This window comes from Bombus pascuorum, chromosome 2, assembly GCF_905332965.1.
Source record: "Bombus pascuorum chromosome 2, iyBomPasc1.1, whole genome shotgun sequence".
NCBI classification, from domain to species: Eukaryota; Metazoa; Arthropoda; class Insecta; order Hymenoptera; family Apidae; genus Bombus; species Bombus pascuorum.
In genome coordinates, this window is record NC_083489.1 from 5,319,406 (window position 1) to 5,344,256 (window position 24,851).

General features: G+C 33.6%; 3 protein-coding genes across 4 annotated transcripts in view; 2 read left to right on the forward strand and 1 right to left on the reverse strand.

Moving 5' to 3' along the window:
• The window catches only part of LOC132904689 (glycogen-binding subunit 76A), a 94,767-nt gene extending 89,005 nt beyond the window's left edge, over positions 1 to 5,762 (reverse strand). Inside the window, exon 1 of one of the 2 annotated variants that reach the window (XR_009657644.1) lies at positions 5,421 to 5,507. The gene's annotated coding sequence lies outside the window, so the exon portion shown is untranslated. Of the gene's footprint in view, positions 1 to 5,420 lie in introns of both variants that reach the window. The other variant, XM_060955387.1, reaches the window with a different exon arrangement.
• A 2,646-nt stretch (positions 5,763 to 8,408) lies between these two features.
• On the forward strand, positions 8,409 to 21,687 carry LOC132904511 (divergent protein kinase domain 1C). The gene is made up of 4 exons (XM_060955076.1): positions 8,409 to 9,143; positions 17,130 to 17,290; positions 17,684 to 18,371; positions 20,072 to 21,687. Exons 1-4 carry the CDS (start codon positions 8,994 to 8,996, stop codon positions 20,300 to 20,302), a joined length of 1,230 nt encoding a protein of 409 aa, XP_060811059.1. The 5' UTR covers positions 8,409 to 8,993; the 3' UTR covers positions 20,303 to 21,687.
• Positions 21,688 to 22,586: 899 nt separating this feature from the next.
• LOC132916561 (putative ATP synthase subunit f, mitochondrial) lies at positions 22,587 to 23,586 on the forward strand. Its single transcript, XM_060976663.1, has 4 exons — positions 22,587 to 22,821; positions 22,892 to 22,990; positions 23,256 to 23,372; positions 23,458 to 23,586. The coding sequence occupies exons 1-4, from the start codon at positions 22,692 to 22,694 to the stop codon at positions 23,484 to 23,486; spliced, it is 375 nt and encodes a 124-aa protein (XP_060832646.1). The 5' UTR covers positions 22,587 to 22,691; the 3' UTR covers positions 23,487 to 23,586.
• The last annotated feature ends 1,265 nt before the right edge of the window (positions 23,587 to 24,851 follow it).

A 24,851-nucleotide genomic window follows, 5' to 3' on the forward strand; every position in this document is an offset into this window, starting at 1 on the left:
CAATACCAGATAAAATACCATCATAACTTTCCTTCGATCGGTACCATAATTGATAAGACCACCATAATAATATTAACGTTATACGACACTAATGATGCTATTAATACTATTACTACTGTTGAAACCAATATTACTGATATATGTTTGTAATTTTATGTTCAATCGATGTAAAGATAAGAACGTGCTCGTAAATTTCCTTCCTATTACATTACACTTTTGGATTTAATTAATTACACCAAGCAATTATTATTGATATTCATTGTAGGATTATACACGATGCGCAACTTATTACTAAATTCATTTTAAGTTTAGAAAAATTCTATTTCATAATTTAAATTCTTAAATGAGAAAAGCAAGTGAACGTTTAAATAAGTGTGAAAAGAAACATTTTCACGCTTAATCGGTATTTGAGAAAGTTCGTAACTTCATCAAGTTAACCCTTTTATTATAAGGTTCTCGTTAGAGACTTAATGAATGGTCAGATTGTGCACACCGACGTTGAAGTAAATTAGCCGCTCATTCGCGGCTGAACATCAATTACACTTTTTCGAACATTCTGTAAAACACGCGCGAGGAACCTTATACGGGTCTTAACATGAAGCCAGTCTGTTATCCTCTAGAAAACTTCGTTAATTCCTGATTATCGAGAGAGGTTCACGCGAGGTTCACGCGAGGTTCACGTGGGGTTCACGTATTTATAAGGGAACCTTGGGACTTTAGGATAAACCTGACTAACTGTAAATATTTCTGATAGAAAACAATAACTTTTCCACTGAGAGCATTAAATATTTGTATTTACTGTGCGAAATAAGGAACAAATAAAGGACAGGTATAACAGTTAATTTAAAATTGCTTAGAACAAGACTAATTAGTATATATCAATAATTACCTAAAATTATTTTACGTATTACACGATCACTTTGTTACGATTATTTAATTAGTTTACGTTCAATCTCCCTAATTTATACAAACCGTTATGCAATCATAATTCACTGATTTATAATAGAAAACAAGTTTCAGAAAATTCGAAACTTTGTAAATAAATTTAACATAAAGATTGCCCTTTATCGTGACTAAGATCGAAACTACCTTCTAGCTTCTTATAATATTCGTAACTGTAAATATTAAAAACTTGCGTAAAAAATTGTATCTTAAAAACTATCCACGTCCTTTAGAAAAGGAAAAACAAGATAATTTCCAAACTAGTAAATCTGCTCGATACATTCCTATTGAAAAGAAATTTCGCTAAGACAGAGGACCACTGGCGAAACTGCATATGCATTTGCATACGACGCTGAAATTATGTGCACATGTCATAAATATTTTATATATAATATACGATATATAACACTAAACTCGATAACTAGAACTATTAACAAATAAAAATCACGCAACTTGCCACGATTTCCACACTTCTATTTATGATCGCTCATAAAAAATGGCACAAAAACGTGTATTCAGATCAACTAATATAATTTCAAGCGCGTGTAAGATACGATAAGTAATCCACAACAACGTTCTACGATGATGTTGCTATGCATAACAAATAAGCGTATCGTCGAATAAACAGAAAACCAAAAAGACAGTATACATATTTCTATCAATAATCGATCTACCAGCAGCACGCATGAACATCTGCAACATGCGGGGCAATCTCATAAGTTAGGAAAATCCCGATGGTTAATCGGAACACCCGAGAATAGCGGTAACAATGCTATCTTCTGTTATTTAAACAATCGGAGTGCATGTACATACGAGAAACTGACACGCAGCAAGTACGTGCCGCACCATCATCAAAGAATAGCGAACGAACACGCGTTAGTGGCGAGTTGGTAGAGGGAGGATTCTTGGACTGCGAACGCATTGATTGATTCTCCGCGTTTCCGCTTGAATCGCAAACAAATCGATCGCCGGCTATCTAAAAGTACTTCTCTGGATTTTCATTACGTTAACCCACGTATGTTTACCGCTGTTAGGTTTCTTGAGATTTCGTAGAAAATTTCTTTGTCTTTCGCTGTGGAAATTTCATTCAGTTTTCTTCACTGGCCTTTCACTGCAGGATATAACATCGACAGTTCGTGAAATATTGAATTATTACGAAATATTTTATTCTGAAAATTGAGAAAGTGTGAAATCTGGGAAAATGGAAATAATGAAAATTGAAATATTTGAAAGTAATATAATATTTCATACGCGAAAGCGAATATTTGAGACGAATACGTGAATTAATATTCAACATTGAATTAGTCATCGTGAGACAAAGAGAATTAATTAATTAAATTATACGACTAAAAATAAAACAGCGATTGTAATAATCTTAATTAAATTTACGAAAGGAAAATGTGCAAGTAAATAAATCAAATCTGTCAAGAGCAAAAAAACGAAATAAATAACTGGAAATTCTCCTCTTAATGCTCTTAATGAAAATCCAGCGAATGCTGCAAAATACTGACTTCAAATCGACTGAATTTCATATATATAAATACACCGATCAATTGAAACGACTGAAAGTGTCGAATATTCTAATTCACTTTAATTCGTTGTATTTATGAATTGACGGCAAGACGATCAATGTTGGATAGATCTTATCGTGGATGATAAGAGGCTCGAATCGTGGCGGAACAAGAACGCTACGTAACATTTCCTACTATCAGTTGCATTAATTTGTTCGATATCTGAGAAAGCTCCTGTATCGAAATGCAATACGTGCGTTCACACTTGTAAGAGTGTGTAACGCGATACGAATCTGCAGCAATCTATTAGATTTCTTTCAATTGCATTGGAAAGTGGATCAGAAGCACAGGTATGCGTGTATCTGCACCTTAAAGCGATTCTCAATTACTCGCATGTAAGAAACAAAATATCAATCTGTGAAAAATATGATATTTACGTTCCATCGAAAAATATTGGGTCATCTTGCAAGGAATGCGGTTTTCTCGAGATTCGAATTTAGAATAATGGAATTTGCTACTACATTAAAGTACTATAAAAATAAAGAATTACAAGAGATAGAATTACATCGTGAAAATAGAAATCATTGCATAAAAACCAACGGTAGCATTGCTTATGGGATGACTTAATATTTGATAAATAATTCAAAACACGAAAATAATCCACAAATCACTACAAAGTTATTCATTTTGTTAATCGTCAAACGTAAATATTTACAATAGTGACAAATATTTGTTTCAGGTTTCGAAGATTTGTTGGTTCCAAAGTTTTTGAAAATTTCTGTTTCTAATTAACATTAACTGTCAATTACTTTTACTTTTCGCTCGTATATTGAGGAGAATTTTAATAGGGAGTTTCGCGAATAATTTTTACAATGGAAAGGACAGCAAATCTGAGCGCAAATGGCGAGCGATTAGACAAGTTATCGAAAGTTGTCTGTCCGACTACCGATTGAAACTCGTCCATTCTTATGCAACTCTTTACAAGAAATGTATTGTTAATAATATAATTATATGGAGAATAATGTGAAGTGGAATACAAAAGTGATCAAATAAGAAGAAAGATGTAGGTAACTTACGATAATATTGCAGATATTCGCGGCAAACATGAGTAATCCGTGATTCGTCCTTTTAAAAGTATATATATATATATCTAGTAATTAAATTTTGTTCGATGTTTCCGCACATATGGCATCGATGATGTTAAAATTCGAAGGCAATCACCGACGACGAGCCACGAGGATGATTATTACGTAATATCGAAATAATAATACACGCGAATTTATACATAGATTTGATCACGAGCGTGCTTCTCACAGTACTATTTATAATTGTTCTCCTGTAAAAACACGACGTGACATATATTTGAGACACATGTGGTACGAAGACAAATATTTAAATAGATCGATAATATTTTTAGAATCGTCTATTAGATCGAAGAACAAAATTTCTACTAAGATATAAATTCACGTAGAATTTGTGAAAATATTATTTATTAAATATGTAAAGATATCGCGTAACAATAATGGATGATCAATTTGTATTATTGATATATTTGTATTACGCATAGAGACAACATTATAAATAAGATGTTCGATACTTCATGTTTAAATAACCGAAGAATAAATTAGACAATTTTATACGCCTTAACAGTTGCTTCGTATAATGCAAACGAAGAATTGCTTATCTGCTCCAATGTCAATCAACACAGACATTGATCTTGACATTCCCCTTGACAAAATTAAGCACAATCATCAAAACAAGTATATACATGTATATCTTCGTTACAGTTAGGTTTCCCTTTGAAAACAATCTAACACCTACTTCCATCAAGTACCCTAGTAGTAATCAAAACAGAAACAGTTAAACACCATCGGTTAAAAGAAAACAAAATCGTCGATTCTATGTTATCACGGAAATACAAATATAGAACATACATATTCAATTGTAAGACATGGATGTAAAACAGTCGAACTTTTCGCTTATTTCATGTTAACAACTATAAGAACGTATAACTTTTAATTTGTTTAAAAATATAATTGAAAGTTAAAATGTTGAACAACATTGCAAATATAACTGTTACCAATGTCATAAACACTAACATCTGCTTTGTCACTTTCGCCGCTTCATCTCGACGAATTCCTCTCTAACGCAACGAAAAAGATTGATTGACCTAATTAAACTAACATTATACAAGAAAACTTTACAAATCGCATGTGTTTAATATTTTTGCACAATAGTGGCAAGCTTGTTACTAAACCAAGTCAAGCTCAAGCTTGTAAATTTTACAAACTCACGATCCAGTTTATTATCTCGTTTGAAATAGTAAAAATTACACGAATTACTCGCGCGACAAAAGTCTACAAACAACAACACGATATTTGTCAATTTATTAACATAATCATTTAATAACTTACTGTACAAAGTTGTCAATTTTCTACAATTTGTATGGTAAAAATCGTATCGCTATATTTATAAATACCGTGTAATAAATCTCCATAACCAACAACGCGTCACTTATCAGTTCGTTAAAATGCTATTCATTTCTTACGTTACTATACAATGCTGAGAATCAGCTACAATTTGTATTCTACAGATTTAAAGAATATCGTGTAACATACGTAGCAGCGTATCACTTGTCAGTTCGCTGACATTATCATTCGCTAAATTTCCATACGAGTTTGACGATTTCTTACAATTTCTATTCTACTGCACTGTGATACAATAATCGTAAAAAACTTGTATAACAAAACTCTATAACCAGCAACGTCGTCACTTGTGTCAATTCACTAATGCTCTATCACTTGCTATAAATCGTTTATTAAATCATAGAAAAAAAATCCAGACAATTTCCTGAAGCGTTCCCTACGAGGCCCTTTAAATCTATTGCGCAGGTACACGATGTCACGGAGGGTGAGTGAACAGGAAGAAGCGTGGAAGCGAACGCGTGCTGGTTCGCGCGGCACTCACCGACTTTCCGCCAGGCGATCCTTTCACTGGTGCCCCTTCCAGAGGGCCGTTTAGCGAAATGCACTCGCGAGGACACGGCTGACAGCACCGGTATGCTCCGGCGGAAGTAGCAGCGTTCACAGGGGTGAAAGCACACTGTTTGTCTCGCGTTACGGGAAAACGTGACGGTGGAGAAACGCGGAGAACGGCCGGGATCTGCGTCTTAACGGGAAGCAAGCAGAGCGGACGAACGAACCGCGCGCGTGGCCGTGCGTGCGTCCGGCGTAAAAATGACGAGGACGGGCGTCGCGTAGCACGACCGCCGGCACAAGGGCGTCGAAGGTCGCAGCTGCGCGCCGAGCATCATGCAGGTGCGTCCCTCTTTCGCGATACGCGGTACCGCGCGCGATTTGGAAACTGCTACGAATCGTTTCTGCGAGATTCGGCCAACGCGCGATTCGCTAAGGGAGGGGAAACGGAAGATGACTTGTGAACGCGATCTAAGAACGACCCACGAAAGCCACACCAGTGGCCGCACCAGCTTTCTGTCAAAATTGTAGAAGTTTTAATAGAGTTTGAGATAGGGCGACGAGGTTGAAACTAGAATGTTGCGCAATAAGGGAAAATATGGAAGAAGAATCGCGAACCAGTTTTTACTTTGAACCTCTACGGTGAATTTGGTATCTTTTGAATAAATTTTTGAAAAATCTAAATTCAACGAATGTAGGTTTATTTATCAGTAAAAACGATAGAAGGAACAATTACCATATCATCAACGGTATTATCGCAACGCTAGTGGTGCAAGAGCGGTCAATTGATGTAATTGACGCGCAGGAAGGAACGTTGAAGTATTTTGTGAGTACGGATGAGGATAGATATATTCGATATTTAATATATTAGAAAAGTTGAACACGATGTATTCGCGTATTGGAAATAGTTTGACAAGTTTGCTACTTGGATGATTTAGGTATGTTAGATTTTACTAAATTAGTTAAAAATGTGACTTTTTACTATTATTGTATAAGATAAGAGTGATGTAAAAATTTTGCTCGGAAAAATGTTAAATGGTGTGGATGTACTGAATCTTACTGAATCACAGGGATGAAACATAATACCTTATCGTTATTATATTCGATTACGTTAAAATATTTCGTGAGTAGATGGGGTGAAGAAGACCGATGTACGAATTAATTTGAGGAAATGTATTCGGACATATGGACTAATTTAAAAGATAATAGATAATCGATTAATTGAAATAACGATGAAATGTTACATCTGAGTGGGTTACTTAGATACGCGATTTTTCATTATTATTACATTTATAAATTTAAAAGGTCTGTGAACGTATTTTCAAATACAAAGAATGTTGAGCTATTTAATTAGAAGGATTCTATTAATGATCTCATCAAAACTTATTTTAACCGATTATTATTACGACACGGAAAAATGTAACATCTTACGAAATAAAAAGCAAGAATTTCTGAACCCATTTTTTATAAGTTTAAGAATAATGTAAATGTAGTAGCATCCATAAATATTAAGTATCTAATAACAATTTCATAATTAAGAAATAATTAAGAAAACTCATATGCACTGACCTTCGTAATTACCACAAGCAATTACATCGATTGCACAACATTGCCTCTATCAGCCAATAGATCGATTTTTGCTTCTGCAATAAATAGCTCAGATTTAATTGTACATTCAAATTCTGGAATATTATTCAATTGTTTGGCTGAAAATTCCTAACCTAATTTCCTTAAAAATGTATTTGATACAAGAAAAATTTGAGTATATTTTTACCGAATAAAAAGATTTGAATAATCCATAAAATAAGTGATAAATAAGTAATAAGTACATATAGAAAGAGTCGAGGAATTAAATTCTTAAAAAAAAAACTTTTCTTTATATTCAAAGTTTCCAGGAAGTTCACGCTGCTTGCATCAACGATCGTTCTAACTTTTGTAACGTCTATCTCGTAGCACGACAAAGGAGGCAGCACCGGCTGGACCTCCAATTAAAATCTCCCCTCGTTCGTTTCGAATAAGTCCACACTATCGTAAAACTAGAGTGTGCACATGTACGACGATGATGAGCCAGCAAAAAATTTCTGCAGTAGCAAGCAATGTAGAACAGTTAGAGATACAACGTCGTACGTGCATGTAAAACCTTCGCCGAGCTAATCTTCAAACGCAATTTGAACGAAACAATGCGACCGTTTCTTTAGTGTAATTCGATTCCATTCAATGTAAATACATCACTACACCTAGCTGTCTATCGCGAAAGTGTAATGAAAGTGATAAGTATAGAAGAAATAGGTTCTATCTGTGACAATTGCTTGTAGAATTTACGATGAGACACATCATAAAAATAAGAAAATTAAATTAATGCGAAAAACGTGCCAATTTTGTAATAGTTGGTAAAATCGAATAAACTTTCGTTAAATTTTCAATTAAAAAAACATCGGTAAAATTTAGTATGATTTAATATATTCTTTTTATTTTGCTTCAAACAAATTATTCGTTAATTTATTATTTTCCTTTCTATACTTAATATTATAATTTATCAGCACGTAGGTAATTAATCCCTAAAGGGAGCCATATATACGATACTCGTACATGTGTATGTACATGTTGTTTTATTCAAACACGATTCCAAAGATATATAATAGCCACGTATGTACAATAACGTACAACATTTTGCTCAGATAATTAAAAATATCTTCCAATATCGATCCAACTCATCAAATATCTGTAAATATGATTCAAGTAAATATTATCTAATTTAAATAATTTTACTGTCAAAGAGGTTAAACGTTATATGAAACCGGTTATATCAAACAACGTAAAGCAAAACTCGTATGGCTTTTTCCACACAAATAATCGATACAAAAAGGAAAGCTCTCCAATCAAAATAACCAATCAGCTTCGCCTATATCAGAGAACGTACGAGCATCATCGAAAAATCCGTCCGTGTACGCAGATTCTAAACTAAATCCCCGATTTCGCGTCATTTACACACACATCGTATGAAAACACCTCGAAGATAACCTCTCAACGGTTCTAACCTTTACCCCATCGTTCTCCCCGTCCCCAAAATATTAAATCACCGACTGTACGAAGGAATCGTTGGCGGAAGAACGACACAGTGTGCGAACGGTGATCGAGCGAAATTCGAATTTTTCCGTGAACTGGTCTAAATGAATACGAGCCTGCGCAACAGACGCTATCGGAAGATTCGCCGCGAGAGGCGCGGCGTCGCGACGCTCGCATGTGCCGCAGATTATGCCGCATTGCCACAAGCGTACGGCACCGGTCGGACGACGATCGTGTCGTCGGAACAACGCTCGGAAAAAGAGTCAAGCGAATGAGCGAGTCGCGTATAGGTTAAACGCGAGACGTCCTCGCGATGCGCCGTCGAGGACGTCGTCGACGAGACAGCTGGTAAAGAAAGGAATACATCGAACGCGAACGACGACATCGCAGATATTGACGAATATTCCGGAGCGAGTAAACGAAAGAGAGAAAAAAGAGGACAGAAGAAACGTGATAAATATTTTTCGACTTACTCTGAACAGAAGAAAACCTCAGGATCATGAACGTCCGACGATTGCCTGGTTTCATGTACCACTACAAGGTGATCACGATGCTCCTCTTCACGACCATGGTCCTCGTTGTCTACCTGCTCCTTCACTGGGGTATTATGTGCACGAACCTCGAAGCTTGGCGGCACGTATCCAACGTGGTGAGTCCTTTCGAGACACGTTTCACCGTGCACAACTATATCACACACGACATACACGCACCGTATGCAGAGATCGTATAGACAGGTCGCGCTAGGGTCACGCTCGCGAAGGGGTGAAAACCGTAAGAGGGTAGAGAGAAAGGGACAGGGACCGAACAAACGGACACGCACGCGCTCTACCAACGTGCACGAAACGAACTGATTCTGTAACACGGTACGGTGCCAATTCACGTATGTACCTACGAATCTACGAAAAAAAATTTGCCCGTCCTTGCTTCTGTGTGTTAACATCGTTACAAGCCTTTTGGTTGTTGACCTCTGCGTAGTGTTTACTAAATAGAAACAAGCAAACTTGCGAGATCTTCCCAGGATTGGGAGGTAGAGGGGGTAATATCCCCGTCTCTGCAGACCTATTTACATTCTTTTGAATGTGCCCTTAGAATTTGACTGGTTTCCTAGAAAAATAAAATCATCTATGAATAGGCCGTTCGAAGGGAAGTCTTTCAAACTATCAAATCGACGACAATGAATGAGGCAACGCATGAAATATTCCTTTCTCAGCTGTATAGGATTGTTGTGAAAAATGATCGCGGGATTATATATACGTATATATATATATATATATATATATATATATATATATATATATATATTATTGAGGAAAATAACATTCGTTATACAGCGGAAATTCGCCACTTATGCCTTTCATAGAAGTTGAGAATCGTTGTTGGTGATATATTTGCGCGTTTTCATAATATTATTCACGTCTTTGTAGGAAATTAAAAAAATTTTCAGAAAAGATACTCGATTTATCTCGTCTGTGATTTACTTTACAATTTATAATCGCTTTAACGCGTCCTTCGTGCAGCTGTTATAGTCGTCAGAAATATTCACTTAAGCACAGTTTAAGAGATTTTCACCGTGTTATGTTTTCATTATAAGTGGATTAACGTTCAACGCACGTGGCTGCAATGGAATTCGATTTTATATCACGTTCGCTGCTCGTCAAACTTCCATTACCTGAGCCATATATAAACGAATAAAAACAAAATTTCGTACAAAATTCATTCTGTATTTGTGAAACTTGTTCAAAATTTCGTGATCTTCGATCGAGCCTCCTAGAATGAATTTCATTATACGAGTATACACGATCGATGCTCAATTCTTTAGAAACAAATGATTTATGATTACTTCTATAAGTTCGTTCGTCGCAAGAGAATCACGTAAATAATTATTGATAATTAGAAAACAGTGCTTTTAACGTCATCATTTTTCTATACTCCTCGATTTATAAAGTTGATCGATGAAGCTCCTAAATAGCACAATTTCCATTACACATGACAATGAGTCATGTATCAACGAATCAGTATCACGTCTATTATACACACATATATATATCGCGAAAATATTGCTTGTTGATTTAAGTCTAGGACGTATGAAATGAACATGTTAACAACGATTTCAATCGCTCGTGTTTATTTTTCTCATCCAATGAATACTACCTAATACCTATCGAAATATTCAAATATAACAATCAATACTACCTATTGACAAAATCCGTAATCGCTTAATTGCCAACACAATAGTTCCTCACGAAAATTGCTTGAATACTTTAAGAAACATTTACATATATACATATATACTATGCGTGTAATATATAAAACATTTTCAAATTTTCTAAGCACTGTAGCCAGATACGACTATGATACTGACGTTGGTCAAATTCGGAACCAATTTAAAAATGTGTATCGAAGATACAAACTGCTTACTATTTAGTTGTATTATAAAAAGTAATATAAAGCATGAATAATCGTATTATTATATACCGATATTAATATAACGAACAATGAACTACTTAAATATTTTTCTATGTACACCTTCGGTTTCTTTCTTCTTTTCCAAACTTTGTCAATGTAATCGCGAGAGTCGATCCACCGAGTTACTGCATTACAATTTTTAAACGTTTGTGTGAAATTTTGGACATAATATGCGAAGCTATATATATAAAACATCCAGAGTAGTATATTTACTATAATATTTAATAAACAAATCGCTGTTTCGATTTCATTCATTCAGTTATATTTTTAAAGATAGCAAAAACATTCACGGTCTATTCATCACACTGCTAATGAAAATGCGAAACGTTTCGTATTACGCGCATAATATATGTACATATTCGTCAAAGCTTTCTATAAGCGTCCAAATACTTTCGTGAGTCGTTGTATATGTAAATTTATAATTCAGGATGACTCGTGCACTTGTTGCGATCGTTCACAGCTTTCTACGACCATATAAAACGCTGATTATAAGTGGATTAATATCCCCCGGCGGTAGAAAAAACATTAATTGAACGTGGCTATAAATTAAATTTGCCGAGAGAGTAGTTGCATCGATGTGGTAAAGCATCGAATGCCAGCTTAGTGTCACTACTCATTACATTCAAGCCACACTATCATCGTGCTGGAATATTAAGAACGAAAACGTTTACGTAATGTATTATCCAACGCACGCGAGGTCGCGAAAAAATGTCTCTGGATGATCCTCGTGTTAAATTATCTCTCGTTTAATGATTTTCTGCTCGTAGTATTGTCCAAATATAAGAAATAAAATCATAAACGCTGATCGTACGTTATTGAATAATTTAAGCACCGAGATATTACGTTCGATCGGCGATATTTAGTTTACAACACTGATATACTACAATGTTATATGTATACTTAAACTTGATAGTGACTCATGGATCGTTTAACATCTTTCAAAACATTCAGCACGAACCACTTATACCGAATTTATTCCGTAATCTTGATATTCCGACGCTATATGAACGATATATCATGCTTATGAATTTTAAACCATTTATTTCATATGTATGTAGATGAAGCTCATTCCTTAACCTTGATAATTATAAAATATTGCTGCATTGCTCATAATATATCATAACATGAAGTATGCAAAGACCTTTGTTCCTGAAACAATTTTACTAATATTTATATTGTTTAGTATATCGTTTTTCTCATTAATTGTATTTGGCCAAATTACCATAGGTAAATCGAATCGTTTATCAGAGCCTAATTTTGTTACTGTTCTAGTCCTTCAACGAGTCTGAAAAGGTTCCAAAGTACTTATCCCATAGTTTTTCTACCAGATTATGCAATCGTTTGTCAAATGAAACGTTAGCGATCTTTTCTAACTAAAATAAAAATTCGAGAGATTGGAATTCAAAGACGTAATTTCTACGTATTTAGGAAGGGTGTTTCCCATCTATAGGTGAAAGGAATTTCACCAAATCCCGGAAGAATCGCTTCCTGGTACTTCCCACCTGTATTCAAAACCTTTGCAAGTCAACAGAATTCCATGAAACGCCACTGAAATTGCTCGTGATTCGCAGAAATTTTATTACCCCCGGAACAAGATAATCCTAACATTCCTCCGTTTTTCTATCCCAAGATGCATAGGAAAATGTGCGAAAAAACGTGGGACCTCGGCTGGTATAAACTTGGCCCAGATAGGATGATGGCTTTCGAAAAAGTTCATCCGAAACGTTACATGGACGTTACGGTGCATAAAGGCGCGTGACACGCATGTTATGGGATCCGCCTCTACTCGAGAAATCCTCTCATCATGGCGGTCACGACGACTAAAAATATCGTTGTGCATAGTCTACAGTATGCACAGACCCAAACGTGTGTTGTACCGGTTATACGCACGTGAAACTAGCTATACGTGTGCGAATACACGCGTGCCTGTATGTAACGCAAGCATCGCCCACGCAGCAAGAGAATAATTCACTTTTATTGCTCTCATTCCGAACGATGCCCCAACATCTACGGATCGAACGTAAAAATTCGACGACATGAATCGTCCACCCACGAAATTCTTATTTTTGCGATTAAAACATTTAGAACATTCTTCCTCACCCTGTTTGACGGACTTTACGTGGAAATACATGTTTGTGTATATTTTCACTTGTTTGCCAATTACGTTAAGCGATATCACATGATATTGGATCACCTGCTGATATTTAATGTAAATGAATAAATGCGAAAAACGTGATAAACAATTTTAGGATACAATAATTGCTGTCTGTTAAACATTTCAAGAATGATTCTTTACTTGATTGTTTGTGAAATTTCCTGGATTTGTTACCTATAGTTGAGAATCCAACAAGTTGCTCAAAATCAAGAAAATTCTTGTCGTGTGCCGTTCAAATTAAATATTTTACACTGCTTTTATTTTATAATCGTTTCGTTGTAAGTTATTATTTCATTCACCTTATACTATATGATATTAAACAAAGTAAAACTTGTTGCAGTTTTTCAATAGCCAATAGATGTACTGTACTAATAAATTATGGCTGATATCATGGCAATATACAGAGCCTCGGAAAAAGTTTCGTTAACGTAAAAAGTTTAACGATTATATTATAATACCTAATTTGAAATTACTCAACGAAGAAACTTTCTACGACTGAAAAAGTATTGGGTATCTTTTTATGTGATGAGCAGTTAAATATACATTCGTACGTGATCCACGGAAAATGTATTGTTAACACATTTCTCATTGTTGACAGCGCTATTGCACGTTGAAGATTCATTTCTACTTATTTTATTTGTTTTATCAGCACTTCGTGGTGGCACCGTAATTTGTTTTAGCTCTCGCGGTGAACGAGAACCTCCTTCTGGTTGCGCGTTTCTCGAGTATTCGTACTTGTGGTTCTGGGACGACAATAAGGATTAGCGTTTCTTTCCTTGTGAACTTGAAGTAGTAGGCAAAAAGTAGTACGTACATAAATACGGGGACATCGTGAAAGAGGACGGATGTACAGTGAAGAAGAAGGTCATGATAAATTTCGGTCTTTTTATAGCGTTTATAAAATACCAATGATAATAGCAATAGGAAAATAATTGAGTTTATCAAATTTCATTTCTATATGAAATATTCCAAAGTGACAAGTAATTTTACATTAAACACACTGTCTCCTTCGATCGATTAAAAAATATTTACGATCATCGTAATCGTGATTTTTACATAATTCTTTCTTTACCTTTGATGAATTACGATAGATTCCGATAGATCGATAATAATAATAATATTATTATTTTATTATAGTATAAGATATTAATTATTTTAATGGTCATCAAAAATGAAATTTTGATATGCATCTCGTATATGTGTATTACTCGTAAGGGCAACATAAAATATCGCAGGTGAATCAATCTACAACTGGTTAAACGATGATGCTGTCAAATATGTTTAATGGATTACAAGGTAGAGGTACAGGACGTTCAATTAAATCAGTGTAATGAAATCTTTAATGAATACGCAATGTCAATATTCGCGAGTACACGTGTAATTGATCATGGTATGATAAAACAGATATTCGGTAATATAAAGATCGGTCATGCTGTCGCGCATAAACGAGTTCCTGTAGTAACCTTCGTTTGTGCACAGCTATATTACAAATACCTTGAAACTTTGTTTGTGAATGGACAATTTATCGTGCCTTTTTGTGTTGCACATGCATCTACAGGGTGTTTAAACGTAGAAAAGGTCAGTTATCAAGATGATAAATCAAAACATGCTTCCTATCAAAGTCGTAAGGATCTTAACATGGCTCAAAATTATTACCCCTACAATCTAATTGTAATTTATCTAAATCGTATACTCGAACGTAAAAACCTAACTAGAAAGATAAATTTTCTGTAAACAAGACTTTATTGGATAATTACATAAGATGAAAATCTTTGTTGCTTCTCTTAATCGTAAAGAAAGTTTCGACGATAATTTCTTCTTTTTTGCAAGATAAGCTTAACTTTACAAAGCTTAAGGTTATTACTGATTTTGCTTCTTCTTAGGAGGCAACTGATATTTTAACCATGTCACATTTTTTTACAGAAATGGAATATTATAGGAACATAGAAGAATAAATGTATTACGTATAAACGAATGCAAGATAATTTTAGAGATATAACTATTTTAACAATTTTATAATGCTACTATAATATACTGCTTATAAATATAATAACAATTTTAATACGTTTGATAAAACTACTAAATGTAGTACTGAATGGTAACGCCTTGCTATTTCGAAATATTTAATATTCAGTGCTATACGAAGCTTCCCGACCAAGTAGATGTTTCCCTTTATATTCCAAAAGCGATATTTTAAAAAAATTTGTGTATAACACGCAATGCAGTTGTCTTCATTTACTTTTCCATGTCCTTGTTCTCGATATTAGTTAAAAAAACACGTAGATTGCTTTTGAAACATAGAATGAAAGATTTATCATTCTATCCTTTGATGTAACAATGTACACAATTTTAATAGAAAATAAATAAATTTCATGTAACATTACTGTTACATGCCTCAAAATGTTGAGCCTCGTGTCGAGATATTTGTAATACAGGAATTACGTCTTAATATTCTTCGCTCGGTTAAATGAGACGAATCCTCCTGACTACGTCCTCTTACAGTTCCAAAGACAAAGAAGTCCTTTTAAATGCACAATTGCAATGTCTCACCCTGTATACATATCACGTATACGTGACTCAAAGAGAAAACTAACCCATTACTCGGCCAAAGTCTCGCGATATTCCTTCATTCTGTTTCAAGAAACCCCCTGTGTGCAACGTGCTTTTACAATAACCTTACTTCATTCTAAAATGGGTTCTAAAGCAAAATACATAACGAAGAACGTAACACGTCCTGTACGTGTAGATTATACAGATACGAAGGAATCCGTTTTACACGAGTCCGCGATGAATGTAAGAAAAGAAACTTATACGATACTTAAAGCTAACCGAGGCGCTTTTCGCCAACGGGATATCCCTTAAACCGTGACTTTTACACGCCGATCGACTTGATCGATTCAAATATCGGTGTCACGTTGCGACGAGCGTGGAAATATCTTGAATGAAAGTCGTTCGATTTCATTGAGGGACAGACGAGACGATACGTGACTACGATTTCACGTGTTCCTTCAGATAAACGGGAATTCCAAGGCAATAGATTCTCTTCTTTAGTTCCTTGGTACTTGTACGGAAATTTTATTTCAAAGTAAAATCGGAAGCAACGAGAGAAAAATGCGTTTGATGTTTATTTCGTGAAAGTTACCGGTTTCGATCGTATGAGAAATCAATTCTTTGAAGGAAACGGTAATTTTGAATTTATACGTAGCTTTCGGTGGACAATCGTAAGAAATAATCTGTAAATTTCGACTTCCGGATAATTAAAAATTTCTATTATTAAAATGTAAGAATAATTGGGTTGCGTAATTGAAACTTTCATTGCTGTAGATGAGAACGGCAAGAATATTGGAGTATTCACCTGGTTAATTCTAACCTGGCATCGCCTTTTAATTTCAATTGTCGTCTTTTTAAAATAATCGGTGGAAATTTAATTTGTTAATTACAATTACACGAACGTGTCTTTTTGAAGTAGATTATTTTTCATCGGATTATTCGATTGCATGAAAATACAACTATTGACACTGTGTTGCATATGGCGAGTAGCGATATGTTAAAATATATTTAAATAGAAATTTGTAAATATTGAAATATCTTAAAGAAGAAGTACAATTTGAAGGAGACATTTTACATATTGTTGAGGCCACCCTTGAAATAAACCATACATTGTTAAACGGAATATATTAATACTTTAAAGGATGTTGGAAAGTGGCCGAGTCTGGTTTAAGAGAAATTTCGCCCCGTGTCATAAAACTGCTTTAAGAGTTCCCTGTCCCGGTTTGACGTTTTACGTAACCCTTCAGCCGAAAAGATGCTCGTAAAAATACTGTAAATCAATGAAAAATAAAGAAAAATATGAGAAAGAGAACACCAAGTTGGTAACAAGATCACGTTGTAAAAATGTTTCAGAATTTCAGAAGAGTAAAAAGAAATTGAGGATAATTTAATCGTATCCCTTGAAGGGAATTTTTACGATGCGAACGTTATTCTTACGGTACCTGATCATAATTTTCATTTCAGTGCAGCACGCACAAAAAAGGAGCTGCAATAGGAATTCTCTGCGACCCGCTATGCTCGGAAAGAGGGATTCACTCGCTTGCATGCGAAACTCTTCACGCTGGCAAAGAAGCGGTTTTCTCGGCCCACTGGGAGACGACCCGTCTTGTGTTCAAAGCCTCAAGGTTTATTCCCTTTCTTTGCAAATATATATGTCACAGAGAAAAATTCGATGGTTACATCTAGGATCAAGGAATTCTCTGATTTTACGGTATTCTCGAAGTACAATATTCGACGGAACGATCGGAAGATCATTTACAATTTCGTAAGACTGTAGAATCTTAGAGAATTCGTGAAACGTCACGAAATTGAAAAGAGTAAATTACAAATTTTGTTGAAACCGATGGAAACGTATTCTATTTCCTAAAAACTAGTAAAAAAGAAAGCCTACTTTGAAGTTGAAAAATTACCGTTTAGAGTCTAAGCAATTTGAAGAAACCATAATGTTGTAGCGATCGATGCGACCGTAAATAATCGTTGAAAAACGAAGACATTTGAAACAAGGGCTCTGATTTCAGAACGAAGACACCGATGGAGCAGTACGAGACGTTATTCTGGACGGACGCGGCTGGCATAAAGCATTTCCCGTCTGAGACGGACTTCAACACCATGATCAAAGATCTGGTCGTTAGCAGGCTGAACGTGACGCTGTCGCAGCATCAATTAGAGAGGCTTGCACGACTTCGTACGCATCGTGTCGAGACCGAGCCCAGAAGGCGACAGCTCGAGATGGAAAATCTCTGGCCGCTGTTACAGGAGAACGAGTACCTGATGAGCATACTGTACGAGGACAGGGACATTTTTCCACAGCTGATTGGCACATGCGGAACCTTCTACGCGGTCGAATACGTACGACCCATAGAAACACCCACGACAATCCTTGCTCTGTCCGATTCGAAACCGGAATGGGCGAAAAGATTGAAGCTGGCCGTGATGATCCTGGACCTGCTCGAAGAACTCGACACCAACTTTCCTGAGCCGATCCATCTGTGCGATGTGAAGATAAACCATTTCGGTTTGCCTCTCGGTGGACAGAAGCTCAAGTTCCTCGACCTGGACGCGGTGTTTCCTAAAACGATTATCAGCCGTATCACCGCGGATGGGAAGAACTGCGAGAAACACGACGACTGCGACTACTTCGACTGCAGGTCCTTCTGTTCGAAGAACAAACGATGCGAGTCTCCGGTCGCCAACAACAATTTACAAGTAATTACCAGAGATAATAAAATTAATTCGATAAATGACGAGATCGAGTTAGGCTAATCCTTTTACGGTATAGTTCGAAAGAGACTGCAGCAAACCATGTCAAATATGGTCCTATACATTTCATACGTTAGTTGCCTCGTATTTTTTTATTTAAAATATCGAAACATTGGGAATCTTTACCCAGTTAAAATTGATTGCAAATCTAGATTAAATGCAACATTGATCTTTGATAAAATATTTGAAGATCGTAGCAGAATCAACTCGTAAAACTAATATTAATATTTATTTCCTGTAAGAAATTGAAAGTATTTTTCATCCTAAAAGAGGCAGTGTATCGACAATATATATTGATCTTTTTAGTTATGAACCTTGAAATATCGACATAATATTGATAGCTTATTGATAGCCTAAAGGCACCCTAAGACATTTCAGCCGTAAAGGAACAATTGTTTTCTAAATTATTTGTTCTAAATTTTTCATCGGTTAATTACATAAATATATTTTTTGATGTTCCATAGATGAACCGGACCGTTTATGTCAAAACATAATTTTTCTATAGTTTAAGACTTTCCAAAAGTCTGAAAAAGTATGTCAATCATTGATTAAATCAAACGTTTAATACTTCTTCCGAAATTTGCATAAGGAGTGCAATACGCAATTGCAGCTTAAAGTAAACGATTTTGACAAATTTTAAGTCGAATAAATTTTCTAGTTTCCCTTCCATAAGCGAGAATTAAATTAGTTATTTAAAATAATAATTAAATAAAGGAAGTAACAAATAAAATAAAAATAAATAATCGGTTGTTATCGCTTGAAATTCCTTTAGACGATTTTGGGAAAAATATAAAACGTCTGTCTAGTTGCAGACTTTTGAACATCGCTGTACTTTTGTTATTTGATAATAGTATATCTTATGAAATATGATTAGACATTGACTAAAAATAGGGTTGAAAGACAAGATTATATATGTATATCGAGAAGATTATATGCTGGATAGTATGTATGATGTATAAGGTTTCCTACGTGCTATTCACACTAATTGGAAGATTCTCTATTTTTGAGTAACTTTATCTCCAGATACAGTTAGTTCCTCAATAAAATTTTACACAATATATACCAGTGCCATGAAACTATATGTATAACACTTTCGTATAACATAAAGTGTATAATAAAAATATTCTTTATGTACGTACGTATAGAAACATAACGTGCCAATCATTGTCGATAATATCAAAATTTGAATCTTAATTTTTCTTAAATCAACTGTTTTGCTTATCTCGACGAAACAAAGCTGAATCGACAAAGAAAGTTGATTCTCAAAAATTCTCACTGATTACTCACAGAGTAGAGGATACACATTAGACAAATATTCTACTATCATAATGTTGAAAATATAATAAATATAAGCATTAACCTTTGAATCGAGTTGCACCAGCTTGTAATTCGCAACTATGTGTAATGGCAACTAAGTGATTGCGGATTTCCTAAGTACCACCTAATGACAAAATCCGCAATCACTTAGTTGCCAAGCCAATACATAACACATTGGTTAAAGTTTTAGTTGAGATCGAACACGAATGTACACGGATTGTAAAACTTATGAAGCTTAATTTGAAAAATTGTTCGATGAAAGACATACGTATGTATCAAAATGCACTTTATGGGGGTAAATTAAAACGAACGACTATGACATTTTTCAGATCATCTGCGAGAAAATATTTCTCGGTTGGACTCTCTCGGGGACTATCATAATTCCTGGATTACTCATGTCGGAGCACACCACCAGTACATTGGCAGTTCTTTTACGACAATGCGCGAATCCAGCCAGTGACATTGAACATTTACCACGTGCTGCAGTTTCGGATAATTTGAAGACACGACTATACAATATGCTGCACGAAATGGAACAAGAAGTTGCTGCTTCCGTATAGAAACGTTTTAGTTCGGAAAAATCACGAGAATCGAAAGGATCCTCGTTCGTGAACAGATAGGTATATTTTCAAACGTATTCGATCGAATTATCAAAGGCTGTTGTTAGAAGAGCGAATTGTTGAAATTTATAAGAATTTTATTACACGAGAAGATATTAGCGATCGAAGGTATAAACATGAGAACGATACTTTCGATGAATTTCTTGAAAAATTTGTAAATAAAACGAGAGAAATTCGTTGAAACTTTTAAGTTTCGATAAAATGGTTTAATTATCTCTATTGCAATTTTTTAAGAAATTCGTTGGACATATTAAACTACCAGGAGTATGATATCTGGAATAGATTCAATCTATTTTTAGAATTTATCAACCCCTACACTTTTATAATTTAACTTTTCGATTTAATATACTTCTTGAAGGATTAATGAAATTTATTCGAATGTCTACGCGTACTTAAAGGTACCAACCGATGAACATATATTTATTGTAGAGTTTATTTATTCTTCTTATACGTAATAATATTTCAAATAAATCAAATTTTACACAAGCAATTTTAAACAAATACATTAATTTTTGAAGCATGAAGGTACTAACAATTTTAGAATGACTACGAAGTTAATGGAACGAAGTTAAATCTCGCTGTCGTTCGAATAACGGTATAAGTATTAGGTTGTCCCAAAAGTTTCTTTTATTTTATAAGGAAACAATAGATGCACAACATTTTTTATTTTATATTATTTTATTGAATTTATTTTATTATTTTATTGTAAGATCCATTTTGTTCCAATAGGAATAAAAAATGTTGTGCATCTATTATTTCCTTATAAAATGAAAGAAACTTTTGCGACAAGCTAATAGAACATTCGACACGCATTTACCGATTAAATAGAAACCCCTAAACGGCCGACGTTTGTAGTCGTTCGTTAAGCTTCATTGTCACTTCAGCCTGGAAATTGATTTACATTCATTCGGAGAGCTAACAAAATGTGCGCAACTCCATGTAAACTATAAAATATGCGAGAATCGAAATGAACAATCGGGAAATTTCTAACTTTCTACGAATCCAAAGAAACGAAAAGAAACAAATGATCTTTGTACTCGGAGAATATAATAAAATAAGCGACCACTAGAGGCTAGTGATAGTAATAAGAATAGGGAAAGAAATAATATTATCAACAACGAGCACAAATACCAACTACCTTACACGTAATTGTAGCCTTACTTATGTACTTTAAATTAAACATTCGATACGCTTAGATAGAATTTGAAGATAGATATAAGAATACTGTTATTTTTAGCATTCGCGCGTAAGGCTTGAGAACTTATTAAATACTAAATAAATATTTATTAACTTAATTGTAATAATAAATAGTACGATTTAAAAGAGCGGTTAGAGAATTGTATTTTGTTGCTAAGATTTTTATATTCGTTGCGATATAGATTTCACGCGCAAGAACCTATTTATAAATTTAATACTAAGAAATAAATTTAATATTATTAATCAACAGATCATAGAATTTGGCAAGTTCCAATAACGAAATAATTTCTGTGCATATTATTTGTTTTAGTGAAAGAATTATTGCGCATCTTAATTTTGGAAGTAAATAATTATTACCTTAAAACATGTGTATTTAATACCTACTCTTTAAATTAAAATCTTTAATGATCAAGCATTGATAATGTAAATATAAATGTACATTGCAAAATAAAAGATTTTGTAAAGTGAATCGAATTTTTAAAATTAGTTTACATAAAATTCTATGTATTGAATAAAATAAATGCACATCTTTAATTTCAAGTCTGAACCCCCGAACTATATAAATCTTCTCTCTCCAAATTGAATAAGATTAATAACTAGTTTTGTATTCATTATGTTATCGTTATTATCCATCGTATGATGAATATTTGATAGATGACAAAGATAGTAAATTATTATAAATATTGCAATTAACAATAATAGTTTCCGAAATAATATTGTAGAACTTACTAAATTCATTGCATAGTTGCAACACTAAAACCAAACAGTAGCAATAACAATTTTTATACTTATAGATTTTGAGTTATAACTCATGACTGTAAATAAACTAACTTGAGATGTATATTTTGAATTTCTTAAAATCTCGCGCGTTTATATTCAAACCAATAGCCAATGCGACCCCAAAATACCACGTGACTATGTCCCCGCACTCCGGAGGTAACTGCACTCTAAAAATAATGGTTTGTTCCCGGTGCCTATATTCCTATATCCATGTTTAATTCATATATCTAGGGATTTTGTCTCTACTTGATTGTACATCTGGCATCAGATGTAACCTTTATATAGTACCATATAGATATTCATCGAAACGTACTAACTAAAAATTCGTATTCAATAAGTTAGTTGTTTCATAATGAATGCACTGGAACAATTGGCGAATCAATTTGCCAAATTGATTAAATTTGATACATGGGGTAATTATCCTGCAGGGTATGATCCAGCAAAACATGGTCCATATGATCCTTCTCGATATTACGGAAAACGTAAGTCTATCATCTTTCGCCATTCATTTAATTTACAAATGATTTAATAAAATATTATCCGCCTTTACAGCTGATACGCCATTTGGCGAAGTAAAACTTCGTGATTTACCAGAATGGATTGGCCGACGCGAGAAAGGATTCAAACCATTTGCATCGTTAATTTCACGAGGTAGATATTTTATCAAAAAAAGTAGCCTTACCATGGCTCAAAAATTATATAATACTTTTGTTACAATTAGCTTATTATTGATATATACGTTGATATTACTAGATAAATTAGTTTTAAATAAATAGAAATAATATCTTTTATATTTAAAGTTCAATATAACTTGATATAAAGCAAAAATTGATTCCTTTGCAATTAAATTTTTGCTCTATAATAATTTGCATTTAGTTTCTTTGAAGTGTTGGAATTTAATCGTCATAACTTATAGCTCACTGGCGATGGCAGTTAAAGTATATGCATCCTAAAAAAGCAAATATGGCCCCAATTTTTCAGCTTGTTGTGGTTGGTGCAATATTTGGCTATGTTACAAATTACTTGCGTATCAGTAAGTTTATATATAATAAATTTTTATAATTTACAGTTGTAAAATAATGAAGAAACAATATCATAATGTATGTTTTCATTTTCAGGGGCGCATAGAAATTATAAATATCATTAAAATATTATTAAAATCATCTTGATTTATTGTATTAGTTAAGAAAAGTAATGTCAATAATCTGTAAAATCTATAATATGAAATAAATGCTGCTTAAACATTTGATATGTGTGTAATGTATATAATATTCTAGAACAGAATTTAATTTTATAAATAAACATTTGTTTATAATAGTACCTTCGTTTATTGGTTAAGATTGCTGCTAATATCATTCACATTTTATTATTTAAAAATTGACATGCCAAGTATTTTTAGAAACCTTTTTATGTATTAATTACAGTACAAATTATCCAACTAGGAAAGATATGCTGATGTTTATAATTTTTTATAATTAAAGGTTATTCTAATATATTGTATAAATTTTGAAATAAGATTTACAAGTTGATTAATAAAAAATCGTAATAAAATATTTTTATTTTTAATATAATCTGTCGTTACGTTTATAAAACAAATTTTGAAATTTTGCAAGATGATTTTTTATGAACAAATTTTCAAAATTTTGAGAAAAATATATTAAGTCTAAGTACCTCAAATTGTTATGCGATGTCTTCTGATTTCAGTCCAAATTATACTCAAAACTAATAAAACTTCACATTTAAAATTACAGCGTGTCAAAATTCAGAAATTCAAATAAAGTCATGAGGTCATCATAATGGCGCGAAATATGAAACAATATTTTGCGGTTGTATACAACACTAAAAAATTTAAGCACAGCGTGAATTCAATAATTTAGTATATAATATTTGGTACATAATAGAAGCTTTTTACATACGTTTAATTAAAGGATTTTTTAGTTGTGTTTCAAAATAAACAGATTCATACTCAAATGTATTTCGTATTAACATACATACTTTGCTTGAAAAATTGCATATTATACAGGATGATCCAGATTTTAATGGCAATACTTTGCCAGTATACATATTCTATGAAACTAAATAAGAAAAAAATGTTATATAAACATAAATCTTTTAAGATCTTATAAAAAAGTTATGACAAGAAAACGAAATATGAAAGAAAAGAAACGAAATATGCAAAATAAATATTGCTGATTTATTCCTACATTATATCGCAATAACCACAAATTGTTTACTGTTTCCTTCATATTTCATTTTTTTGTTACAATCTTTTTATAAGATTTTAGACGGCCTATGTTTATATAATATTTTCTCCTTATTTAGATCTATAGATTATGTATACCAACAAACTTTCGTCATGAAAATTTTAGACACCCTGTATATTCAAGAATACAACATTGAATGAATCATAATATGTTAATAAAATATCATATTCATAAATAAAATATATATGTGTTCTAAATATAGAATTTTGCGATGCGTAAAAGAATATAAAGTAAATTTTCAAAAGGTT

Bases quoted from the DNA above. Each gene is read 5' to 3' on its own strand.
- LOC132904511 (XM_060955076.1), top strand. From the start codon at position 8,994: ATGAACGTCCGACGATTGCCTGGTTTCATGTACCACTACAAGGTGATC. The intron at 9,144-17,129 runs GTGAGTCCTTTC...TTTTCATTTCAG, and splicing joins GGCGGCACGTATCCAACGTG to TGCAGCACGCACAAAAAAGG. The intron at 17,291-17,683 runs GTTTATTCCCTT...CTCTGATTTCAG, and splicing joins CTTGTGTTCAAAGCCTCAAG to AACGAAGACACCGATGGAGC.
- LOC132916561 (XM_060976663.1), top strand. From the start codon at position 22,692: ATGAATGCACTGGAACAATTGGCGAATCAATTTGCCAAATTGATTAAA. The intron at 22,822-22,891 runs GTAAGTCTATCA...CCGCCTTTACAG, and splicing joins TTCTCGATATTACGGAAAAC to CTGATACGCCATTTGGCGAA. The intron at 23,373-23,457 runs GTAAGTTTATAT...TTTCATTTTCAG, and splicing joins TACAAATTACTTGCGTATCA to GGGCGCATAGAAATTATAAA.